Source organism: Labrus mixtus, chromosome 16, assembly GCF_963584025.1.
Source record: "Labrus mixtus chromosome 16, fLabMix1.1, whole genome shotgun sequence".
Taxonomy (NCBI): domain Eukaryota; kingdom Metazoa; phylum Chordata; class Actinopteri; order Labriformes; family Labridae; genus Labrus; species Labrus mixtus.
Window position 1 is genome coordinate 23,408,516 of NC_083627.1, and position 22,271 is coordinate 23,430,786.

At 38.0% G+C, this 22,271-nt stretch overlaps 2 protein-coding genes across 3 annotated transcripts; both read left to right on the top strand.

Moving 5' to 3' along the window:
- Positions 1-6,862: 6,862 nt before the first annotated feature.
- znf706 (zinc finger protein 706) lies at positions 6,863-10,063 on the top strand. The gene is made up of 3 exons (XM_061059917.1): positions 6,863-6,997; positions 8,838-8,986; positions 9,176-10,063. The coding sequence occupies exons 2-3, from the start codon at positions 8,852-8,854 to the stop codon at positions 9,269-9,271; spliced, it is 231 nt and encodes a 76-aa protein (XP_060915900.1). The 5' UTR covers positions 6,863-6,997; positions 8,838-8,851; the 3' UTR covers positions 9,272-10,063.
- A 3,072-nt stretch (positions 10,064-13,135) lies between these two features.
- LOC132990593 (14-3-3 protein beta/alpha-1-like) lies at positions 13,136-21,088 on the top strand. 2 transcript variants are annotated; one of them, XM_061058886.1, is made up of 6 exons: positions 13,136-13,293; positions 15,406-15,719; positions 17,546-17,669; positions 18,408-18,571; positions 19,424-19,519; positions 19,879-21,088. In XM_061058886.1, exons 2-6 carry the CDS (start codon positions 15,420-15,422, stop codon positions 19,951-19,953), a joined length of 759 nt encoding a protein of 252 aa, XP_060914869.1. In that variant the 5' UTR covers positions 13,136-13,293; positions 15,406-15,419; the 3' UTR covers positions 19,954-21,088. The 2 variants fall into 2 exon arrangements, with proteins under 2 accessions (XP_060914869.1, XP_060914870.1); XM_061058887.1 differs by lacking the exon at positions 13,136-13,293 and adding an exon at positions 13,866-14,008.
- Positions 21,089-22,271: the final 1,183 nt, after the last annotated feature.

Genomic DNA, 22,271 nt, shown 5'->3' on the forward strand with positions numbered 1-22,271 from the left:
CCAAACTGGTTTAATGTCTTTTGGAAATGTTTGCATGACACAACACGAGCCTTTTGCTTATGTATGCCTTCAGGCACTCTTGTATGGAAATCTAAAAATTACGTTACAAATTCAGTTTAACCGTCAGTGGGGCCGTGTGTATGCTTGTTTGTGTGTCTGTCTGTCTGTGTGTCTCTCTCTGTGTGTGTGTGTGTGTGTGTGTGTGCTTTCATGCACTGTGGATGATCAGTACTGAACCTCTCCATTATGATCCTCCCTTGTCTAATTTGCTTTACAGAGCACCTGTGCCTTTGCAGAGCTTTTTGTGTGTGCGTGTGTAAATGGAACTGCTAGATAAATACAGGTGGAGTCCTTTTCTTCCAACGACACACACAGGCAGAGAAATCAACAACAGAATGCCAAGAGAGTATAAATGAGAAGAATAATAAGGAATAATGCAAAAAAGAGAAAAAAACATGAACAATAAGTACAGGCTCCTTTGACTTCCAGGTCTGCAGACCGCTTGTTCAAAATAACAGTTGATATTTCTTGTTTGAAAGCACAAAAAGACAGAACACAACTGCAAAAAATACTTTTAATTAAGTGATGCTAAACCCCATGTAGGAAGGCCCAGGTTTGGATTCGACCTGTGGCTCCTATCCAGCATGTCTGTCAAACTTTCGATTACCACAAAAGACTCAAAACACATTTCAAAGAAAGACAGTTACAGTAGAAATGTCGAACAATATAAAAGACACAAGTAAGAAGTGGCACAACAAGGGACAAAACTTAACATAAAGAGGTACAAAAACAACTACAATTAAGTGATAAAGTACCACAAAGACATGTAAAACTATTTTGAAGAGTCTCAAAATGATTGAAAAGAGACACAAAAGAAAACAAAAAGAGACATTAAACTGCTACAGAGTCACTACAACAAAGAGACACAACACTATCACAAACTAGTCTTCAGAGAGACACAAATGATGAGGCAGTCCTTTAGGGAACGGAGGCTTTTACATGTCTTGGCACAGGGGCCCGTAGGTATGTGTGGATTGTGTTAATGAAGATAATTGTTGCGTATAATCTGTTCTCTGACTTTCTCTACATGGCTTCTCCCTGCAGGAATGTCTGCCATGTGGAGATATGACAGCTGGAACAGTGAGGAGGCTACCGTACAAGCTGCCACAAGCAGGCATGGGCAAGACTGGAAAGTCAGGGGCCACAGAATACCTGTGTGTGTGTGTGTGTGTGTGTGTGTGTGTGTGTGTATGTGTGTGTGTCCCACTCAGGTGAAAGATGTCTCCTACATACTTGGAGTTTTTTTGCAGGGTGAAGCAGCTTGTCTGGACTTGGTCAGGATTAGGAGTCTGATGTTTACCTGTGTCAGTGCAGAAACTCACAGCTGAGACAGACAGATGTGTGTGTGTGTGTGTGTGTGTGTGTGTGTGTGTGTGTGTGTGTGTGTGTGTGTGTGTGTGTGTGTGTGTGTGTGTGTGTGTGTGTCCAGGTGGACAGCAGTGATTAAAGGATTAAAGGTTAAAAGATGACAGGAGTTAGTCTGATTTAAAGAGGTTAACAGCAGTAAAAAAATCTCCACATCTTTGTACACATTGATGACAACAGAAACCAACAAATTCACTCTGGACTCTGAACCCTTCTTGAAATGCATCATATTCATACTCATCAAACAATTATTATGAACATAGTGTCATCTACATGGATACATTTGCATGCTTCATCCTGACATGTATTCATTTGTCCTTCTCTTTTACATTTATGGATATGAACAAGTACAGTATATTGCAAAAGTCAGAGAGGTGACCTGACTGTCAAAGTTAAGCTACAGAAACGCCAGGTTTAAGGTCATGATGAGGATCTTGATGGCTGAAATTCTGTGCGATGATATAAACCAGAGACTCATTTTTAGATCCAAGATGCCATGGGACAAAACTACAAATCTTCATTAATACATTAATAAACAAATTACACCTATTGAAAAGATTTTGAAACTATAGCATGGTTATCTTGGGATAAAATGAAAAAGACTTTGTACTCTAGATAAATTGGTGTTTAAAAATATTTACAATAATGGCTATTTCCTGTTTCTGTAGTTAGAAGCATAAGAAAAAAAATAAAGATGAGATTTTTCCCTTTTAGTAAAAAAAACCCATTTGAATAAAAAAACAGAAGTAAAAGCATCCCTTTGAAGTGACTCTGCTTCTAATGAAAGGGGGATCATTGATTCATGCAGATTTAGTTAAGAATAAGGATACCCTATGAATCATGAGATTTTGAAGCTTATTTCATAATATCAGCTCTTTAAGTATTCTGGTTTATATATTGATCCAAAAACATGCAGGCAAATTAAAAATACTAAAAATAGAAATGGCAAGCTAGGTTAAAACATATTGTTACATTGCATTGTGTTAATTGTGTCAAACTAGCAGAAAAGTCAGGAAAAGTTTTGTGCATCTAGATCCCTTGCTCTATATTAGAATTAGCCTGTGGAAAAGTCACGAGTCATGAGTGTACATGCAAATTGTTGGGAGGTTAGCCATGAAACCATTACATTACAAACTGTGTACCCAACCTTTAGAATGAAATCAAAGCCAAACATATTCTACTCAGGAAAGCAAACTCAGGTGTAAAAAAACCCTCACATTTCAAAGCAGGTTTGTTGAAACTGACTTTAGCGCCAGTGCTGCTGCTTCGATTTCATTACAGCCACAGTGTGTCCAAATATCAGAGAGCTGCTGCAGTAATGTGTGTTACTGAGCGCTGTCACCACCTTCACAATCAGCCTCTGTCTGACCGACAGCAGACCTCACCTCTGACTCAGTCGCACCCTACGCATATTACTGTGTGTGTGGAGGTAAGACATTAACTTTGTTTCTCCCCTGAAGGCATGTTTAACCCTCTTGATGGGATCTTTAGGGCATCTCACGGTCAGATTGAATCAAATACCATCAACAATTGTATTTGCATCGCCCCACATGTGATTTAACCTTTACCCCTCAAATATTGAATCATTGATGGATCATTTTGGTAGTTTCATTTCTAAATGAATTTCATTCTTCTTATCCAAACAAACTGTGAAAACCCAGACATGAAATGCAAAACCCCTGTGTGGACAAGTGTGTGTGTGTGTGCTATATATGTCAATCATCTCACGTGGTACAAGGCCTCTTAAGGCAGCAGTGAAAGTTACCAGCATGTGGGATTTGTTGTGACTGTGTCATGGCTCGTGTGTTTACGGTCCGACTGGTCCGGCAGCATTGTGGCATGTCATGGTGCAGCAGCAGCAGCAGCAGTGGACTGTGGCAAAACCTGTTTGGAATAAAGGGAAAGTGTAAGGAGGGGGGAAGCAACCAATGAGGAAGATGAAATCCAACTTCCTCTTCCCTCAACAGCCTTCAGAGAAACAAGGAGGTCACACTCACCTCTGACAGACACAACCCCCCCCCCCCCCCCCCCACTCCTTTTCCTGTCAAATTTTGTTTTATAACCAAGTAAGACTGTTTCTTCTTGGGAAAAAAACTCTTCACCTCGAAATGAATCCCTTTCTCTACAAAAACTGCAGTTTGTCGGTTACAATATTATTCACACCAAAAAGGATCCCTCACAAATAATCTACCCAAGCTGAAAGTGAACCTGAAAGCCCTCTTGGCAAGAGGAAAAGACCCAAATGGGGGGGAAAAAAAATCTCAGGCTGTCTGCGGCAAACCCCTGTTCATTCATACGCACAATACCCAGCCATATAATATTCTCCTCTACCATTGAATAGCTGACACCTGGAAGATTTGCTTTCACTCAGGCCCCTCAGGCTGCACAACCTCACCCCAAAACCTAAAGCTAGCAAGTCCCTACACAACATCCTGCAGGGTGGGGGGAACTTGAGCAATGTGTGGCTTTTGTCATCCCACCCCTCTCCTGTCCTTTCCTTTCTTTTTTTTTTCCAACTTTTTGCCCCCTTCTGAAAGCATAATCACACCCTTCTCTCCTGAGAGATATTTCCCCCTGCTAACAAAAGACTGAAAGGTTTGTTTCTTTTTTTATGATGAGGAGAAAAGATCAGGAAGGTGGGGGGGGGGGGGGGGGGGGGGGGGGGGGGCAATGGCTGACTGGAGACTTTTCTCACAATGATAAAATTTCTCTTAAGCAAGTCATGACACCTTACAGTCTAGAAGATGTCAAATTAAATGAATCAAATAGATTCTGTTCATGTCCAGCTTAGTTTTTTTTCTCTTTATTTATTAATTATATTTTTCTTTTTTTCTTAACATACTGAAGTTCAGTACGTGACTTGATGTTTTCATCATGTGATAACTGGAGTTGCGTTTAATTTGCATATTAGCTGAATGTAGTCAAATAAAGAGATGAGATGAACAGCCTCACTGTTCTCAGCCGACAGCAGAACCTGAGCCAAAGATAGAAAAGATACAAATCAAATGCAGCCTGAGAATCCATGGTGTACACCACAGATCATGTTGTCTTTCTACAGTTATGATTATTATGTGAATGCCAAATAAATGCTAAAAAAATAACTAGCAGAATTTAAAGTAGCCTAAGTATTTAATTTAAGACTATTTTAATGATTATTCAGGTATTCCAATGCTACAATCATTTTTATTTATTTATTTAAAATGTATTTAACCAGGAGAACCTCATTACGATTAAGAATTTAATTTACAAGAGCGTCCTGGCCATCATGACTTGACATGCATCAGTATTAGTGTTGGAGCTCCCATGGTCACTTTGTAAAGTCCAGCAGTGAATATGATGAAGATGCTAAACACTCAAATCATTATTAAAGCCTGATGTTTCACTGGAATCTCCCATAAAACACACACACACACACGCACACACACACGCGCGCACGCACACGCACACACACACACAAACACACACACACACACACACACACACACACACACACACACACACACACACGCACACACACACACACACACACACACTCTGAAGCACGTCCTGCCCCCTGGTGTTGCTTTGAGGGATCATCTCTCTTTACTTTTAGTTGACAGGCTTCCATTTGTTTTTAAGAGGTTTTGGCACAATACAATTTGTAAAATTACTACTACTAATAATATTATTGACTTTATTTATATAGCACATTTAAAAACAGATGTTTACAATGTGCTTTGACAGACAAAGCAAAGGTAGGAGTTCAGGACAACAACACAAGAAATGTCAACAGTCAGGCTAAACAGAGATAAGTCCACAAAAATAATATAAATGAAATACAAGGAAAAAATAACAATAATAATAAAAAAGTCTAGGTGTTAATCAGCTAAAAATAAAGGTTCATATAATGTTTAAAAAATGGTCAGCATATAGCAATTAATCAAACAAACAAACAAAAAGAGAAACCAAACCAATAAACCAGTACAAAATAGTTTGGCTTGTTTGATTATATACATGCCTTAATAATGGATGTTATATTCAAAAGAAACATAATGATGTGTTACTTTGTTCACTATCTGTGACTCAAATATTCTCTTAATGTATGGATGCAATTTCCAATATCTCTTAATTTCTTTAAAGCTAAATTAAATGGGACAAAAGTAGTTAGGTTGAGGGACCAAATTGGTTGAGTCCTCTGTATTCCAAACTGCCCACTGCATACTACTATTGAAGGCAGTATAGTATGTACTGCATACTGCGTACTGCATACTGCGTTCAACAGTAGTATTTAGGATGAATACCAGCTGACGGCTGTTTTTGGCAAACTGTGTGGATCTTGCATTTTTTCACATACTGTATTTTGGCCAAATCGGTACATACAATTAGTATAGAAAAGGTGATTTCTAAACAACATTCTGGGCACATGGACCATGATTTTGAACTACCATAATGTACAGAAATTAAAAGTACACCCCCCCCAAATCCCTAAAAACTACAACTGGCATCACGGTGGCGTAGTTGTTAATACTGCTGCCTCCCATCCAGGAGGTTGTGTGATCAGATCTTGGTTGAGACCTTTCAGTGTTTAGCTCCCATTGCAGATGATTTGAACTAGTTGAATAAACTGAAATGAAAAGAACAAACTCCCTATAAGAGCTTGCACTTACAGGCTACACGGTGGTGTAATGGCTACTAGAGGATGGGTGATTGATTCCTGGTTGAGGCTAACCAATGCTTTAATTCACCCTAATGTATGGAAAGAACAGGAAGGGACAGAGTAGAGTAGGGGATAGCAGAGGCAGAGGGAGAGAGAGGAGGGTCAGGTGCAGGAAGTGAGAGAGGAGAAAGAAAGAAAGCCTGGCCTAACATGCATTATTGTGGACAGCAAAAACATTATAAAGCAGTAGGCCTGAATAAAGCATAGCTTCAAAGTTTGGGTCAGTATCAAGCACTTAACTGAAAGCCTTTCATAAGCAGAGATAACAGTCTACTTTGATATAATTCTGCATAACATGTTTCTTAATGAAAATAATTTCGTTATTATATTGATATGTAATTACTAAACTCAGCCACCGGGGGGCAACCTTTCCCATGTCATGTATCTGTATTGAGCACTTTGGCATAGCCTGACAGCCCTACCACTGCATTGATGAGCTCCTCCACGGTCGTAAACAAAGGGTTAAAAGGCTACCTCAGTATTTCCGTGGGCAATTTAATTGTTCATTTATTTTCCTTCTGATGCTCTGCAAATACAGTGCGTTGTAAGATCAGAACGTTTCTTCTTACATCACCTATTTAACAAAAAATCTGAATAATGATAGCTGTCCTGATTTGTCTTTATCTGCCTTACACAAAAATTGTTCCTCAAACATGTACTATCTTTCATTAATCTTTAAAATTGGTGAATTCTAAACTTAGGCTCTAAACGAACTCTAGGCCTACGTGTTGTATTAATGAACCTTAATGTTTGTATGAAAGTCGTATCTTCCGAGTGTCCTTAAACGCAGCAGTCTCCTTCAGCTGTCTGAGAACTGGGCAGCTGTCACTTGATTTTGTGTACTCAGCCAACGGACACGTATTATTGTTTTAATAGGTAAGTTTTTTTTTCCATTGTGTAGTTTTAAAAGCTTAAACATGTCGCGGACAGTTTAAATGTGTGACTCTACCCACAGTCTTTATGAAATAATCGTTGCAAGGTTAGCCGGTAAGCTAACACAGTTTAGCAGAGAGAGCTGAGTGTAGCATGTAGCTAGGCTAACCCACGTTATTTTGCGTTATTGTCACCTAGTGTTCAGCTCCGGATTAAAGATGGAGAATTAGTGGAAAGGAAAACAAACCGGACTCATCTTCCTGGATCTGACCCAGATGTGTTGTAGGTTGTAATGCACTGTCAGGTTTTTTCCCGAGTAGCCAAACAGGACAATTTTTGCAACACTTAAAACCGGTCTGGAGAAAGGTATATTTCAGATTAGACCAGGACCAGTTTGCTTACTGTTAAATTAATCATTTTTCTTTATTTTATCTCAAGATCTTAAAATATTGAGCCGTGGAATGACTTCTACCACCTCATTACATTTTATTTCCCATGTTCTAAGCAACAATAAAAAATAGTGTGGGAAATGTCAAGACATCCAGTGCTGTTGACATATAGGTTCTTCAAGAGTGTAAGCAGATTAACCAGATTGTCATGAGCTAACCAACGCTACTAATGAAATAATATACATTGCTGACCAACACCATATTATTTATAGAGGTTGCTAGTATAGCAAGTCTATATTGCCAACAGGCCACAGAGGTCCCTACACCTTCAGGGTTATCCTCTTAATGAGATTGTGGTCATTTTAACTGTTTATACACCAATTCAGTGTATTAAGAGTTGAGTAAGGTGCTTAAGGTGATATTTGTTGGACATTATTACCAAAAAATAAGCTCCATAGCTTAGCCCTTAGACCCTTTAACAGGTTAAAGTAATAATGACAAATTGTATAACACCTTTCATTTAAAGATGCAGGCAAAAAAAGTTTAAAAAAAAAAGTTATCCCATTGTCTCTCCATTAGGTGACAGATGTCCTGCTTACCTACCCTAACTTTTACCAGTATCCTCTTTAACCAGTGGTTTGCAACTGCTCTGTCCTAAGTACCCATCACCAACTCCTTTTGTGAGCAATCCAAATTTCTGATTTTTTTCCATCAATGAGATTTATTTAATGAAAGATTGTGCTGTTTGTACCTCAGACAGTACAACATGTGTGACAGAACAAAGAGACCAAATAAAACATATATGTTTTAAAAGTGCTTCACATTTTTTTTCCAGGCACACCTTTGCCACCCACTGAAAACAGCTTTAAGACCGACCCACAAGTTGAGAACCACTGCCCTAAACCTTCATAAGGGCTGATCTTATTGATTGTGGATAAGAGAAACTGCTTTCTTAGACCAGGTAGTAAAACATTATGTGTAAATGACTGTGAGGGTGCGGACAAGAGAGAACTTGTATCCCTCCCTCCCCGATACCACTCCCTTAAAAAAATCTCAATTGCAAATAAATCTGTAACAACCTGTCAAACCTGGTCCTGTTCCAAGAAACAGGCTTACTACCTTGCCTGTTAAATCCTGCAACTGGTCTCCTCCCTAAATGTCTTACATTAAATAACCCTCTACTACTTTCATGTAATTCTAGGCATTATGGCCCTAACTGTGTTTCACCTGGAGCACTTTCTGTTGAAATGTATATGACATTTTATACGAGTGAGAATGATAGACCTATGTTTTGTAATTTGTTGCGTTGTGACTTCTTTTCCATATGTTTACTTCAAAGTTGAACTAACAGACATGTTTATGGATGTGTATGAACAATAATGAAAAAGAGATCTGTGTCCACAACACTGATGTACATCGATAAACATGAATTCCTTTGTCCTCCTCATATTTAGGCTTTACCACCACAATGGCACGTGGGCATCAGAAGATTCAGTCTCAGCAGAAAAATGCAAAAAAGCAGGCTGATATGAAGAAGGCCAAGGGTCATGATCAGAAGACGGCAGCCAAGGCAGCTCTTGTGTTCACCTGCGCTGTGTGCAAGGTGAGTAGGAAGAAATAAACTGAGTGAAGGTTGGGGAAATGCTTTTTTCTTCTTAAATTTGTTAATTCTTCTGCCATTTGGTCCTTTTTAGTTGATCACTTAGAATTTGTATTTACATCCAATTACAAGACTTTTGCCATTTCCTGAAGTACAACACCGTATTTTGCTGGATATCTATCCGTCCTGCAGTCTCAGATGCCTGACCCGAAAACCTTCAAGCAGCACTTTGAGAGCAAACACCCGAAATCCCCTCTGCCCCCGGAGTTAGAGGGAGTGGAGGCATAAACGGTCACACTGGATACCAAACTGAATTCTTCAAGGCCCAGCACCAACTCTACACTCGCCTCAGTCTGGCAGCATCAGATGATTCGATGTAACCAACATGAAGCTGTTATCTTAATTAAGGCTTTGAATGAGCCAGGTTTTCCTTGATGCAATGCTTCCTCTCATCCAGTCCGGTCTTAGCTTGTGTATGAGAACACTGGACATGAATGAGGCTGTCAGTTCAGGAGCAATGAAGACCCGTACAATCCAGAAACAGTCTACTCTCAGAACAGACTCCTCACTGCCCCAATATTTTGTGCACATAAAAAAATATCTTGCTGCTTGTTGTCTTAATCTGAAACTTGATGGTCCTAATGTCTGATAAAACCTTCAGAACAAATTTACCCAATGAGAATTAACTCAGAAAGTGTCCTAAAATAAAGCTCAGTTTTGGACTGGATGGGAGAATTCTAATTTGCTGCAGTAAATGCAATGAAAATTGTGACCTCATCTATTTTAGCTTTGAGTATTGAATCAAAATGAGGCAGTGAGATTTTCTTTCATACTAAATATGGTACACCTCCACAGCGCTGTCTGCCTTGTTCTGCTACTGTAATCTGTCATCTAGCTAATCCTAATTTCATGTTTGCTAACAAGAATGTGAAATTTTGCTATAGCTGTTTCCGAGATGCTAAATGAATTGTCAATTGATAACATTTTACGGGAGCTTGTCAGCAACATTTTTATGCCTGGAAAATGAATGTATGCTCCAATGATGAATTATAGCATTTTATTAAATTTTACTTTGTTGTATTTCTGCTTTTCTTGCATGTGTTTTTTTCTTCTTCAGGAAACACCAAACTTTGAGATGTTTGTAGGTTGAATGACAAGTTTGAGTCCAAGTTAAAGTCCTTTATTAATGAAGCAGGTTGGATATAAAACCTTTACTTTGCAGACTCCATCTAACAATGCTCAAACCATGAAAATTTAAAATATAATTGCTAGAGTAAGGCAGAATCTAAAACTTAAAAAGGTAATTTGTGACACCAGCTGGTGCAAATATGTTGCGATCTAAAGGAAAAGAATGGAAAATATATATATATAGTAAAATAATTTACAATACTCTGGTGGAGGATCATTTTGCAGAACAGACACATTTTAAATAGATACTGTGATTTTTACTAGTTAATACAATTGAATAATGTGAAATGTAAATTTTGTCCAGTCTGCCCGTCTGCTTAAAGCTTGTTAGAATTATGTTTTACTGTTAATATTACAAGTGCTTGTTGACATGTTTACTTTTACTAGCATTTTTAAATTGACACAATTTCTATGCAGCTCTGCGGAAATAGCCATTATAATAATTATATACTGTGTTTTAGCCACTTTCAGAGCCTTAACATCTGGCTGAAAGTAAGACCAGAAGACTCAGAGTATAATTGACAGCTGTCTTGGACATCATCCTAGGAGGTGATGTAAATAATAAATGATCCATCAATTGGACAGAATATTGATCAGACTAATGATATACATCTCATTAAGCTTGAACATTTGCTGCAGTTGTAGTTTTCAACAGCTGATGCCAGCTGGCATTTCAGGGAAATAATCTCCAATGTGCAGGACATTATGCATTAAATATATCAACAGTCCTGCAATGTGGGTGCATTTTTGTATACAACATAAAATGCAAAACAGAAGTTAAATTATATTTTTATTAACATATGAAGTCAAAATGAAAGCATCGAGCTGATTACTATTTTAAGGAAATACCACTTTACAGAATAGAACTTTGACGCAAACATGAACACCAGTGCCAAATACAAAAATATATTCAAATTGTAATACAATGAATACGTCAATGGTGCAATGTTGGACATGATACTAGCTGTTATATTAACGCCCTGTATTAGCCAAACTGCTGACAGCAGGAAATGACTCAAACTTCTGCGCTGTGTGTCTCATTAACACAAACAATAAATCCTGTTTGAACCCATTACTCACTTGACCAGCTGTAAATCTAACAATAAGCTCTCATTTCCTTTGGCCACTTTTCCCCTGCCATGATGGATGCATCAGATATTCTCAGACTCTGACTCAGTGACAGAAGAGATGTATTGTCCTGTTATACACAGAAGGAACAACCATGGAACTGTGTTTACTGATGTACATGACAGATGCACACACACACACACACACACACACACACACACACACACACACACACACACACACACACACACACTTATGCAAGATATCCTTTTTTCCACATTTGTCTTGCTGGTATTTAGAAATGGTCGACCAGGAAATATAAGGCAGATAAGCTCTCACAAAATGAATCAGACTGCATGTATTTAGGAATATAGGAATTAGTAATATTAACAAAAGCAATATATTATCTTTTTCCAGGCGCATGTCTCACTTTGATGAACAGACAAAGGCAAACTAAGGATTGCTCTACCTTCACTGGTAATTAATTTAGACCAAATCAGAAAACAATAATTGTTAATATATATTTCTATCTCTTTCTTTACCTCCTTAGAAAACTCCATCAAAAGAAAACTGATTAAGACACACCATGTTTTTCCACAACATGTTATTGCTGGAATTACTGATTATACCTCCAGTTCAATTTCTATTTTTACTAAGACTTAGCAACTGGGTGTTTCCAGTGTTTTTAGTTTGTTTCTTAAAGTAACATTTTGTGATCATCACTTTCATTCATATTGCATCATCTGCAGCTGGAGGTTTCCATGAATATCTCTCGACTTTCCCATTGCATCAGTAGAACACTTTTTATTTACTGTTAGCATCATAACCTTTTTACAAATGTATCTGCTTTGAAGGAGGGCTGTTGTGCCTTAATGTGCTCATGGGCCTGACTACGAAACTTTTCTGCCTGACAGTCTACAACCTTTGATGAAACTATTTTGCCATAGCAAGAAAGACCAGTTGACATTACTGTGTGATAAGCTACTATAATAAATCACTGGTTGCTAATTGCAAGACCTGTGGAACTAGATAAATATAGATGGTGGCTTGATAGGCTACTTGGGGGAAATGGCTCACAACTGAAATTGCTCACCTAATCATAGTGTATAGTTACTTTGAAGCCTGGAGAAGGAGAATATTTGCTTCGACAAGCCTAGGATTTAAACACAGATTAAATGTATTGTTGTATTTAATGTATATTCAGGGTTATATACTGTGTGACCTGTCAGACAGGCTCAGTAGATTTGACCACTGATATGTCTAAACATAATTAACATAACTTGCTTTTGTTTAAAGTCAAGTGTTTTCTCACTATTTATTTACTACATTAACAGACTTGCTGATTACTGTGTGTGTAACACATATGGTTCTGAATTGTCTATTTGCTTATACTAATCATAAATTTACGATAGTAGTAAAACTGAACTCAAAGGGCTGGCATACGGAGCTTTGTCCATCGATGTATGCCCAGATACCAAGTTTCCATAGCAACTACTAGTATGTAGGACACTTGTGCAGTGGAGATCTAGAGCGAGACCCCTCTCACTTCCGGGTTGGATTTGGTTCATCCTGGACTTATTTATCGATTGATTTTGTTGAACTATAAAGCGGTATATAGTTTTCTGTCCCTGCTTTGTGAGAAATCCGTTTCTAAATCTATAATTATCTGTAACATTTAGAATCGTTCTGAAAACGCAAAGGACAAAATATATGAACTACATGTCCCACAAGTCTTTGCGGGCGTTGGTGTACAAAACCCTTTTTCACGTTCTTGAAACAACACAATTAAAGCTATACACTTAACATGGCTTAACATAATTCTTGAATGTAAAACATGTAACATAAAATTTAAAAATGTTTCAAGTATCCACTCTCTCAGCTTAAAAAAAAGCCTGAAAAGATGGTTGCCCTAGCAACCCAAGTCTGACGTCATTCGTCCCGGTGCGACCCTGCTGCTGTGTCTTTGATTGGAGGGAAACCCCGTGGATGAGCGGGAGAGATCATCAGCTGTGCGGCCGGGAGTCAGGAACAGCATCGTCTAAAGACACTCACAGGTTAGTACAAACTTACTTATCGCTCATAATCGATGCTATTTTCGACGGGAAACCGTTGAAATGCCGTCTTGTGTTGAGAGAACCCGTTTAATCCCGCATGAATCGTTGTTACTGTGATCGTAAGAGGAAACCAGTGATGCGCCGCTGCTCAGTCATTGTTCGGCTCTTACTGAATGGGAAGCAATGGTGTACTTTATCTATTTCCTTCACTGGCTCTGTTTAGAATGCAGCATTCGGTTATACACAGTATTTTCTATGGATGGAAGAACCTTAAATGTGTTCTTGATGCTCAAAAAAAACAACATTTTGGGTCTGTGTTCCGGGAAACGAAAAAGGGCGTTCACTATGAAACAAACCAAGCTGGGCTCCTTTCATTGTAGTTGATCTGATTCGGTGACACCATTACGGGGTTTTTATCCGCCATCTTCAGCTATATTTAACGTTTTTCCTCATTATGTAATAAAAATAAAAAAGCCATTTGACGTAGTAGATTGTTCTTTGAGGATTTGAACCCCTCCCGAATACAGTAGGAGCCCAGTGGGCAGGTGTGTGCGTGCGCGTGCATGTCTGTGTGACGTGAAACTGGGTGGCCAACATTCCTCAGAAGGGTGCAGGTGTCTGCGTGCTGGCAAATCTGACTCACTGGTCGTGGGATTTTAGAAATGCTGGTCTCATAGGCTTGGTAACGCTACTACTTCATTGTACAAGGCAGCTGGTAAGCAGTCATTTTCAAATGATGTTTTATTTATATATATATTTATATACTGAGTTAAAATGAGAATAAGACCAAAATTAGACGTGATAGATAACGGCCATTTTGGTTCACCTGTATTATTCTAAAAGCATTCTCTGAAACAAATTAGACTTACATTAAACGTGATTTACAGCCAATATTTCGATGTTTTTTAGATTATGTAACATGCTGCAGAAATTATTAGGTTATTGTATTATTATTTTACTGTTTCCCTGCAAAAGCAATGGATACACGAAAATAATTCGAAAACTGATATTTTGGTAGTTATTCATATTTTATTGCTTATTTTAATAAATAACTGATATATTGATTCATTGAAAAAGGCTTTGCAAGCTAATTTAATATGAAAGAAATCGTTAGTTGCAGCCCAATACAACACCCTCTATGGGTCACCTTGTGCAGTTTTCTGATACTTGAAAACCTCTTTATATTACATTCTACATTTCATTACCCAAACAATTATTCTAGAAAAACATCTACTGCTTATTGCAATGGACAAGTTGATTTAGTCAGTGAAGCAAACTATAATTATTGGATGGGATATGTAAAGGGTTACTTGCAGCCTCTCAATACTTTCTGTTGTCGGTTTGGTGGCCTTTCAATTAGACAGCCACAAAAAATGTTGAAATTACAACATTTGACATGCTATTATATAAATATCTGTCTTTCAGCTTAATGTGAATAGGTCTGGATAAACTATTTTGAATCAAGCCTTCTGTATACCACTTTCTCTTGTTGTAGTGCTTATGTCTTGCTTTCCAAGTATATTTAGTCACCAGTATAAATCAAGTCTGTGCCAGTCTGTGAGTCCCGAAGCTGGTTGAAATCCAAAAAACACAAAGCTTTTGGACACACCCAAGACGCATTCAGTATTACAAAAAAGAGAAAGTGAACCTCTGATGAGATTTCAGCACGAAATAAAGGGATGAATATGCGGTAACTAATGTGATTTTAGTGAAAATATCCAATTTGTTTAACACCGTCTTCTTTTTGAATCTAATATTCTTAACTATTTTAGGGTCTTCAATCTTTTTCTTTAATTCAAATGTGCATTTACTTACATACCAGATACCAGGTTTTTCTGAGAAATCAGGTTAGACAGGAAATTGAGCAGGAAGGACTGAATGACAAGGCGTTAACATGTACGACTATCTTCCTTCAATCAGGTTAAATGATCTAAGAGAGGAGAAACGTGAAGAGAGAGAGAAGGGAGGGTCCTCATCCCATCATCATGCTACTCCTCTCTGTCTCATCTGGATTCTGCCCTCCCCCAATGCGCTCTCCTCTTTCCTCCTAATCCGACCTCTCTTTTCTTTTGTCCCTCCTAACTCCCTCTCCCCTATCCTTCCTTCCCTCAGCCCACACAGGAGCCATGGCAGACAAGGAGGAGCAGGTACAGAAAGCCAAACTGGCCGAGCAGGCTGAGCGCTACGATGACATGGCTGCAAACATGAAGTGTGTTACAGAGCTGGGTTCGGAGCTCAGCAACGAAGAGCGCAACCTGCTCTCTGTTGCCTACAAGAACGTGGTGGGGGCTAGGAGGTCCTCCTGGAGGGTGATCTCCAGCATAGAGCAGAAGACAACGACTGATGACGAGAAGAAGCTAAAGTTGGCCAAGGAGTACAGAGAAAAGGTTGAGAAGGAGCTGAAGGACATCTGCCTCGAAGTCCTGGTAAGAAGCACAGAAGGAGGTTGAATATGGGTTAGGAATTTGAGGGAATGAATGCCAAATTTGAGATTAATGGACAGAAGCTATGGTTGTCATTTGTTTCTGTTGAAGATTTTGGGTCAACTGTTAAAAAGGGATGTGATCTTTTTTGGTTGGTGATCAAATTAAATATTTGCGATGACCAATTTGTCATCCCATTTGTCATTTATCCTATCCCATTGTTAAGGCAATTTTAACTTAATTACTACCAGAGGTTAAATGTAATAAAGTTGTCTATGTCACCAATGCTTCTTGTAGGGCTGCATGATAATCCCCACAAGTGTTGACTTACTTTTATTCATTTATTACAAACCAGTTAAAAGAGGGTTAACTCCTCTGTCCTCGAGGGAAAGTTTTTATCGGGCACTGAGCCATGATCTGGTTTACATAAAAGCCATCATAGAATCATGACAAGCTACCAACACAATGCTAAGAAGTTGCTTCATGTAAAAAAACAATCAAGGGCTTTAAATTACTACTGCTGTGGTTCACAGTTTATCTTTGTGGAAATATCCACAGGTTCTATACTACGAAGTGAGTCAACATATTCAGGGTATCTTTCAGTAATCTGGTACCATCCCTGTCATAAATGATCTCACTAAGTGGTCACACGAAGTAAATTATCAACCTGATTACTCAACCCAAAGTTTCTATGAACATGTTAACACATAAGAGGGATGGTGGTCCCAACATATGACCAATTACCATCATGTAAAAGTCTGCTATCAGCAGATTGTAATATTTTACAAACTCAGAGAAAACTATATTGGAAAATGATGACGTAGGACTAGTTAAACACATAATCTAGATTTAAGAACACTGCTTTAGTGACATATGCAAGACAAACTGGCAGATAAAAAAAAATAACCAATACCAATGTTTTTTTTTTTTTTTTTTTACTTCTTTTGATGCAACTCTCACATTGCCAACATTTCCCTAATGTTTGGTCATGAAAACAGATCAGAGTTTGTCCAAGTATAGAGAATAGGCTTTGTTAAAAAAGCCTTTTCTCTGAATCAGTAGTTACAGAATGTGTACTTGATGCCAGCATTAAATTGATATAATAATATCTTTCATGAATAAAGTATTTTGCGTAAAAAAAAAAAGTCATACTTCCAAGATGGTAATTTCACACAGCTCTCTTATCATGACAATCGATCGATCAGTAGGCATTGTTATTTTGTCAGTTGATCTCTTATCACGAACATAACTCAAATTTAACCTGCTCATAGTGAAGAGGACATGCTTTTGTATTTGTTTTTAATTTTTGTTCTGACTTTTCTGTTTGTAAATGGAGAGACAGTCCTCTTTTATAATTCCACAAAGATAAAACCTCTGCCAGTCACAAGAATTACTTGATACATTGCATGCTGTGGTCGAGATTTTGTCTCCTTCCTTGTTATAATCTGTTGATACAGAAATGAAGAATCAAAAATGTATTTAATCAGACTAAATCCTCATTAACATTAAAGCTTTAGTTTCAATAGTGGCAGAAAGAGCAGCATAAAAATCAACAGATACGAGATGAAACTAGCAAACCTGTCTCTGAACCATAATGAAGACCTACACGATGAACAGCACTGGTGTTAAGGTTGAAGGAATGGAGGATGTGAGCCGCCCACAGCAGTGGCAACGGGTTAATCCTTTAAAGCAAACAAATATGTTGACTGTTTTGTAGCATCCTCTTTATCATAGTGTTGTCTCGTTAACTTACATCTTACAGTTGCTATTTACATTGTGTGTTGCACTCTTCACATTTCAACACATGTTTTGGACATTCTCATTTGCAGGGGCTGCTGGACAATCATCTGATCTGTGGTGCGAAAATATCTGACAGCAAAGTCTTCTACCTGAAGATGAAGGGAGACTACTACCGCTACCTGGCTGAGGTAGCCTGTGGCGATGAAAGGCAGAGTAAGTAGAGCAGACCTTAGATTTTTACCACTGGCAGATGAATTTGTTGCCATGGCAACAAGGGCAGGTGTTTATGAAGTATCTTTGGAGACTGCGGCACCCTTAACATGCATTTTTGATGACAAATAGTTTCCTCCTAAATGGTAGATTTTTGTTTCAAAACATTCAAAGTGACATCGAAATGAGTTCTTTTTCATTTTTCTAGAGCTGCAGTGACGAATTGTTGAGTTGTCATTAATAAATCATTAAAAAAACAAATTTCCTGATTGCAACAAATTTGATTGTAGATTTCCAAAATGTGAATGTTTTCTGGTATCTTCACCCCCTGTGATAGTAAACTGGAAAAATAAGTCCTTCGGTCTTTGGAAAACACTGATTATCATTTATCATCATTTTCTGACATTTTATTTTTAATTAATTGGTCGTAAGATTTTGTGAATGGAATATAATGAAACAAACTATTCAAGGAAACCTGAGGGTTGAAGGAAATTATGAATCATCCTTTTCCAGACTTGAACAAATAATAAAAAAAAAAAAATCATCACATGATTTCATAATCAGGACGAATATTAACTGCAGTCCCTCGAGAGAGTTGGAGAAGGAGCAGGGCTCAGGTGTTATGTCTTTATAGTATAAGTATCTCTGTTTTTGCATCCTTCTGTTAATAGTGGGCAAAAATGTTTGTGACTGTAAAAGCAGAAGAATGTTAACTTTGTGATTTGTCTGTCTTATCTGTAGGCGTCATCAAGCGCTCACAAGATGCCTACGATGAAGCATTAAAAACTGCTGAAGGTGATATGCAGCCTACACATCCCATCCGCCTAGGCCTGGCTCTTAACTTCTCTGTCTTCTTTTATGAGATCGTCAACTCTCCTGAGAAAGCCTGCGAACTGGCCAAAAAGGTAACACCCTTCCTCTTCTCACATCCCTGATTGGTGTTCTTATTAAAATGTCCTGATTTAGGTGAAAACTAGGACAAGAGGGTGGCGTCAGGCTGGCAAGTGTAACACATGAGTTCTCTTAAAAGCAGAGGTTCATCCTGGCTCTTGTTCTCATCCAAACAGGGAATTGTCACAAGATGATTTCTAAAGGTCTTTTCCACAGCTTTTTAACTGTGTTATCATTTGCGGTCATTAAGCTCAGCTTAACAAACCAGCTATGGAAAAACTCATCCTTTATACTCACTTTACTGACATAAGGTGGTATCAAAGTGTTTGTCTCAAAAGAAAGCTTAATAGTATACTTTACTTGTTGTCAAAGCGCTTATTTAAAAGCACCAAGAAACACCATACTCTACACTTCATCTGCTTCTTCACACATTCGTGCCTTTTTACAATGAAAGCCTTGGTGCTCCAAAATTGTTAACATTCCTTGAGTTGCTGTTGTGTCTGTTCAACTGTAACACATAAATCTTAAGGACCGTTAGTATTGACATGACCTGTTAAAGATTGTCTTGTAAAGGCATGTGTATTTACAAAGGTGACAGGCTTCTATATACACTATATATACAGTGATGTACAGTGCCATTAAAAGGGTTGATATTAACCACGGTGTGTCCATCAAACATTTCTGCTGCTCACTTTGTGTGGTAGTATAATTCTGTACATGGGCTGCTTACTGTGTGTATTTTTCTTCATTTTTTGTGTTTTTTCTCGGCCTGTGTCTATTTCAATCTCATGTTGGAATTTGCTTTTTGCACAGTTCCTTTTTTTTTTTTTTTTTTTAACATTGACAGCTGTCTCTGTCTCCTCCAGGCCTTTGATGATGCCATTGCGGAGCTGGATAACCTCAGCAGCGACTCCTACAAAGACAGCACCTTGATCATGCAGCTGCTCCGTGACAATCTGACAGTGAGTGTTTCATCTTGGACCGTGTCACGTTCTGTCGTCTCTTTGCTCTGTGGTGGTTGTGTTGGGTTCTTTTGGAAGCCGATCTCTCATAAAAGGGGCTAACAGCCTTATTTCCCCAATGATTTTCATGATAATGAGCTTTTTTTAAGTACAAATTTAGAGGTATCAAATGTTTAAGATTGAAAGTTTAAATTTGGACTTAAAACATCATGACTTCGGCAATGTCATGATAAAGTTTTTTTGTATTTTTAATGGAAAAAAAATAGGCCTCCATAGATGTCCCATAACTTGTCAAACCTTGACTTAATATCTGATATGCAAAGTATGCACTAATCCTGGTTTCCCTGCTTTTGCCACAGCTCTGGACGTCTGACACCCAGGGTGATGGTGAGGGTGAGCAAGAGGAAACGGAGCCGGCGGCTGAGAAAAACTGAACATCGGGGGAAATTTAAAACCAGAAACACACATTTTTTACCTCTCACCAGCCTAAGTTGTGTGTGTGTGGATGTGTTTGCTCATACATGCACAGATATGTATGTTTACACTCCACTCACAATGTGTAAAGTACAGTATGTGTGTGTGCAGATACATAGAAGTGTGTGTGTGTTTGTTAATTGTATGAGCACCTCCACAAAAAAAAGAATGGAATAGATCTTTTTGTTTTGGAGCATTACTCATTTTGTGAACCAATGGATGTTTATTTTAATTTAATTTTTGTCCATGGTCTAGTTCAGATAATATCCCTCCTTTAGATCTAAATCCGCACCATGCTCTATGACCTTATTCACTCTAGCAAAGTACTGCTGTTTCAGGAAAAAAAAACACAACTTTAATTGACTGTAACTATGATAATTTATATGACTTTACTTGAACTCAAGATTTACAATCTTTTTTCTAAATTTTAGGTCTAATCTGACTATGGCAGTGATCACGTAGATTGCAGAATTTCCCTTAGATCTATTATTATATTGCTTGTATCCATCCCACCCTGTAAGTGTCTGATTTAGCAGGTAGTGTTTTTATGGATGGTACATGTCATGGCTCATCGGTTTCAAATGTGCATTCAGGCTGAGGAAAGGTTTTCTGTGTGAATGGCCACTTGTGAAAACTGTGGTTTAAACTTTGGTTGAGAGGATTACATTCCATCGTACTGACATCTTTACACTCCCAGTGAAACATGTAGACTGTATCATTTCCTGCAATTTTCAGTAAGACAAGACAAGGTAAAGAAAGCCTGAGACAAAGAGAACAACTTGACAAACTGGCTTGATACTGTAACTTTTGATATTTTTATCTTTTTCGGCAGTGCAGAGGATACTTTGGCCATATGCAGTTGTATGTGGCTTTCTACTCTTTTCTATTCAGGTGTTTTGTATTTTCTTTTTGTGTATTTTATTCCCTTTGACTCTTTATTTGACTCCTGGAATGTATGTGGTTCTCAGTAGTATGGTATGAGGGTTAGCTGTTCTTTGAAACTGGCTGTTTTTTTTCCTCCGCGTAGCGTTTAGCTTTGACCAGGTGATTTACAGTAACATTTACCTTTCTTGAAAGGACATTGTGAGAGAATACCTAACTAAAACAATGCTAAATACATACTGATTATTAAAAGTAACATGGTAGAAAGCTACGTATTGACCATTTAGTAGTTACAAAGTAGTGCTGGTTTCTTCTTATTACAGTATCTTGGTTTTAAAAAGATGGGACGCAGGATTCAGGATTTGCAAGTTACACTCTGAGTATGTTATTTGGTTATGTGCTTTCATGTAAGTGGAATTAAAACATTAAAAAAAATTAAGTGTTCTGTGCTAAATCTGTTTGTTTCTTCTATGTACATGTAGAATGACATGTTCACACTTTATCAGTACAAATAAATTAAAACATGTTCCTACTTCTAAAAAGCTGTTAGGGCAATCTTCAGCCTTAGAATGGAGTTTACATTTGGCCATCTCTCTTTAACAAAGCACATGCATTTGACAAAACTCCATCTTAGACCACAGCTCATCCTCTATTTCAAATGTAGTTTCCACCTTAATTGAGAACAAATATTTTAAATATGTATATATGATGTGTTATTTGTAGAAACATAATAAGCATACACACATTTAGACTTTGGTGTTGAAAAGTTAGTCCTTTGCACCTTTATTAAATTTGCCTTAAGTCATTTGTGTGCTTCTGTATTTTCTTTGGTTCCTGTCTTGAAGATATCCACTGAATTATATTTTTTGTACACATTTATACTTATTGCAGCTGGACAGATAAGTATCTAATTCGCTCTATTTATAGCTCTATTTAAAAGCTGCAGAGTTATGGTTTTACATTAATGCAGTATTTCAGTGACAACGCTGCCCTCTGCAGATGGTTAAGTTTAATGGGGGGATGAGTCTATCAGAAAATGGCCTACTAAAAAAGGCTAAACTGACGAAAACCGCCCCACAACAACCTAGAAATGATTAATCCCACCGGTCTGATCAAATATTTACTCAATATAAAGTCTCTCCCTCGTGAGAGATGTCAAGGTGCAACAAAATATTTTACATTGTGTTCTTGAATATCAAAACCCTTACTAATCATAGCCCACATACTATAAGCACACAGCTGCTAACCATGCAGTAGTGAGCCCTGTGTCAGGTGGTAAGTAATCATTGACATTTAAGAGCAATTTCAATTTCGGCTTGAACAAGGCCCTGAAAAGACAAAAACTAATTGTTTGAGTGATCGGTCTCTGTCTTTTGCTTTGAGAGCAGATGATTAA

Coding starts and splice junctions, on each gene's coding strand:
- znf706 (XM_061059917.1), top strand. CDS start 8,852: ATGGCACGTGGGCATCAGAAGATTCAGTCTCAGCAGAAAAATGCAAAA. Junction 8,987..9,175: donor TCACCTGCGCTGTGTGCAAG/GTGAGTAGGAAG, acceptor TCCGTCCTGCAG/TCTCAGATGCCTGACCCGAA.
- LOC132990593 (XM_061058886.1), top strand. CDS start 15,420: ATGGCAGACAAGGAGGAGCAGGTACAGAAAGCCAAACTGGCCGAGCAG. Junction 17,670..18,407: donor CTGTGGCGATGAAAGGCAGA/GTAAGTAGAGCA, acceptor TCTTATCTGTAG/GCGTCATCAAGCGCTCACAA. Junction 19,520..19,878: donor TGCTCCGTGACAATCTGACA/GTGAGTGTTTCA, acceptor CTTTTGCCACAG/CTCTGGACGTCTGACACCCA.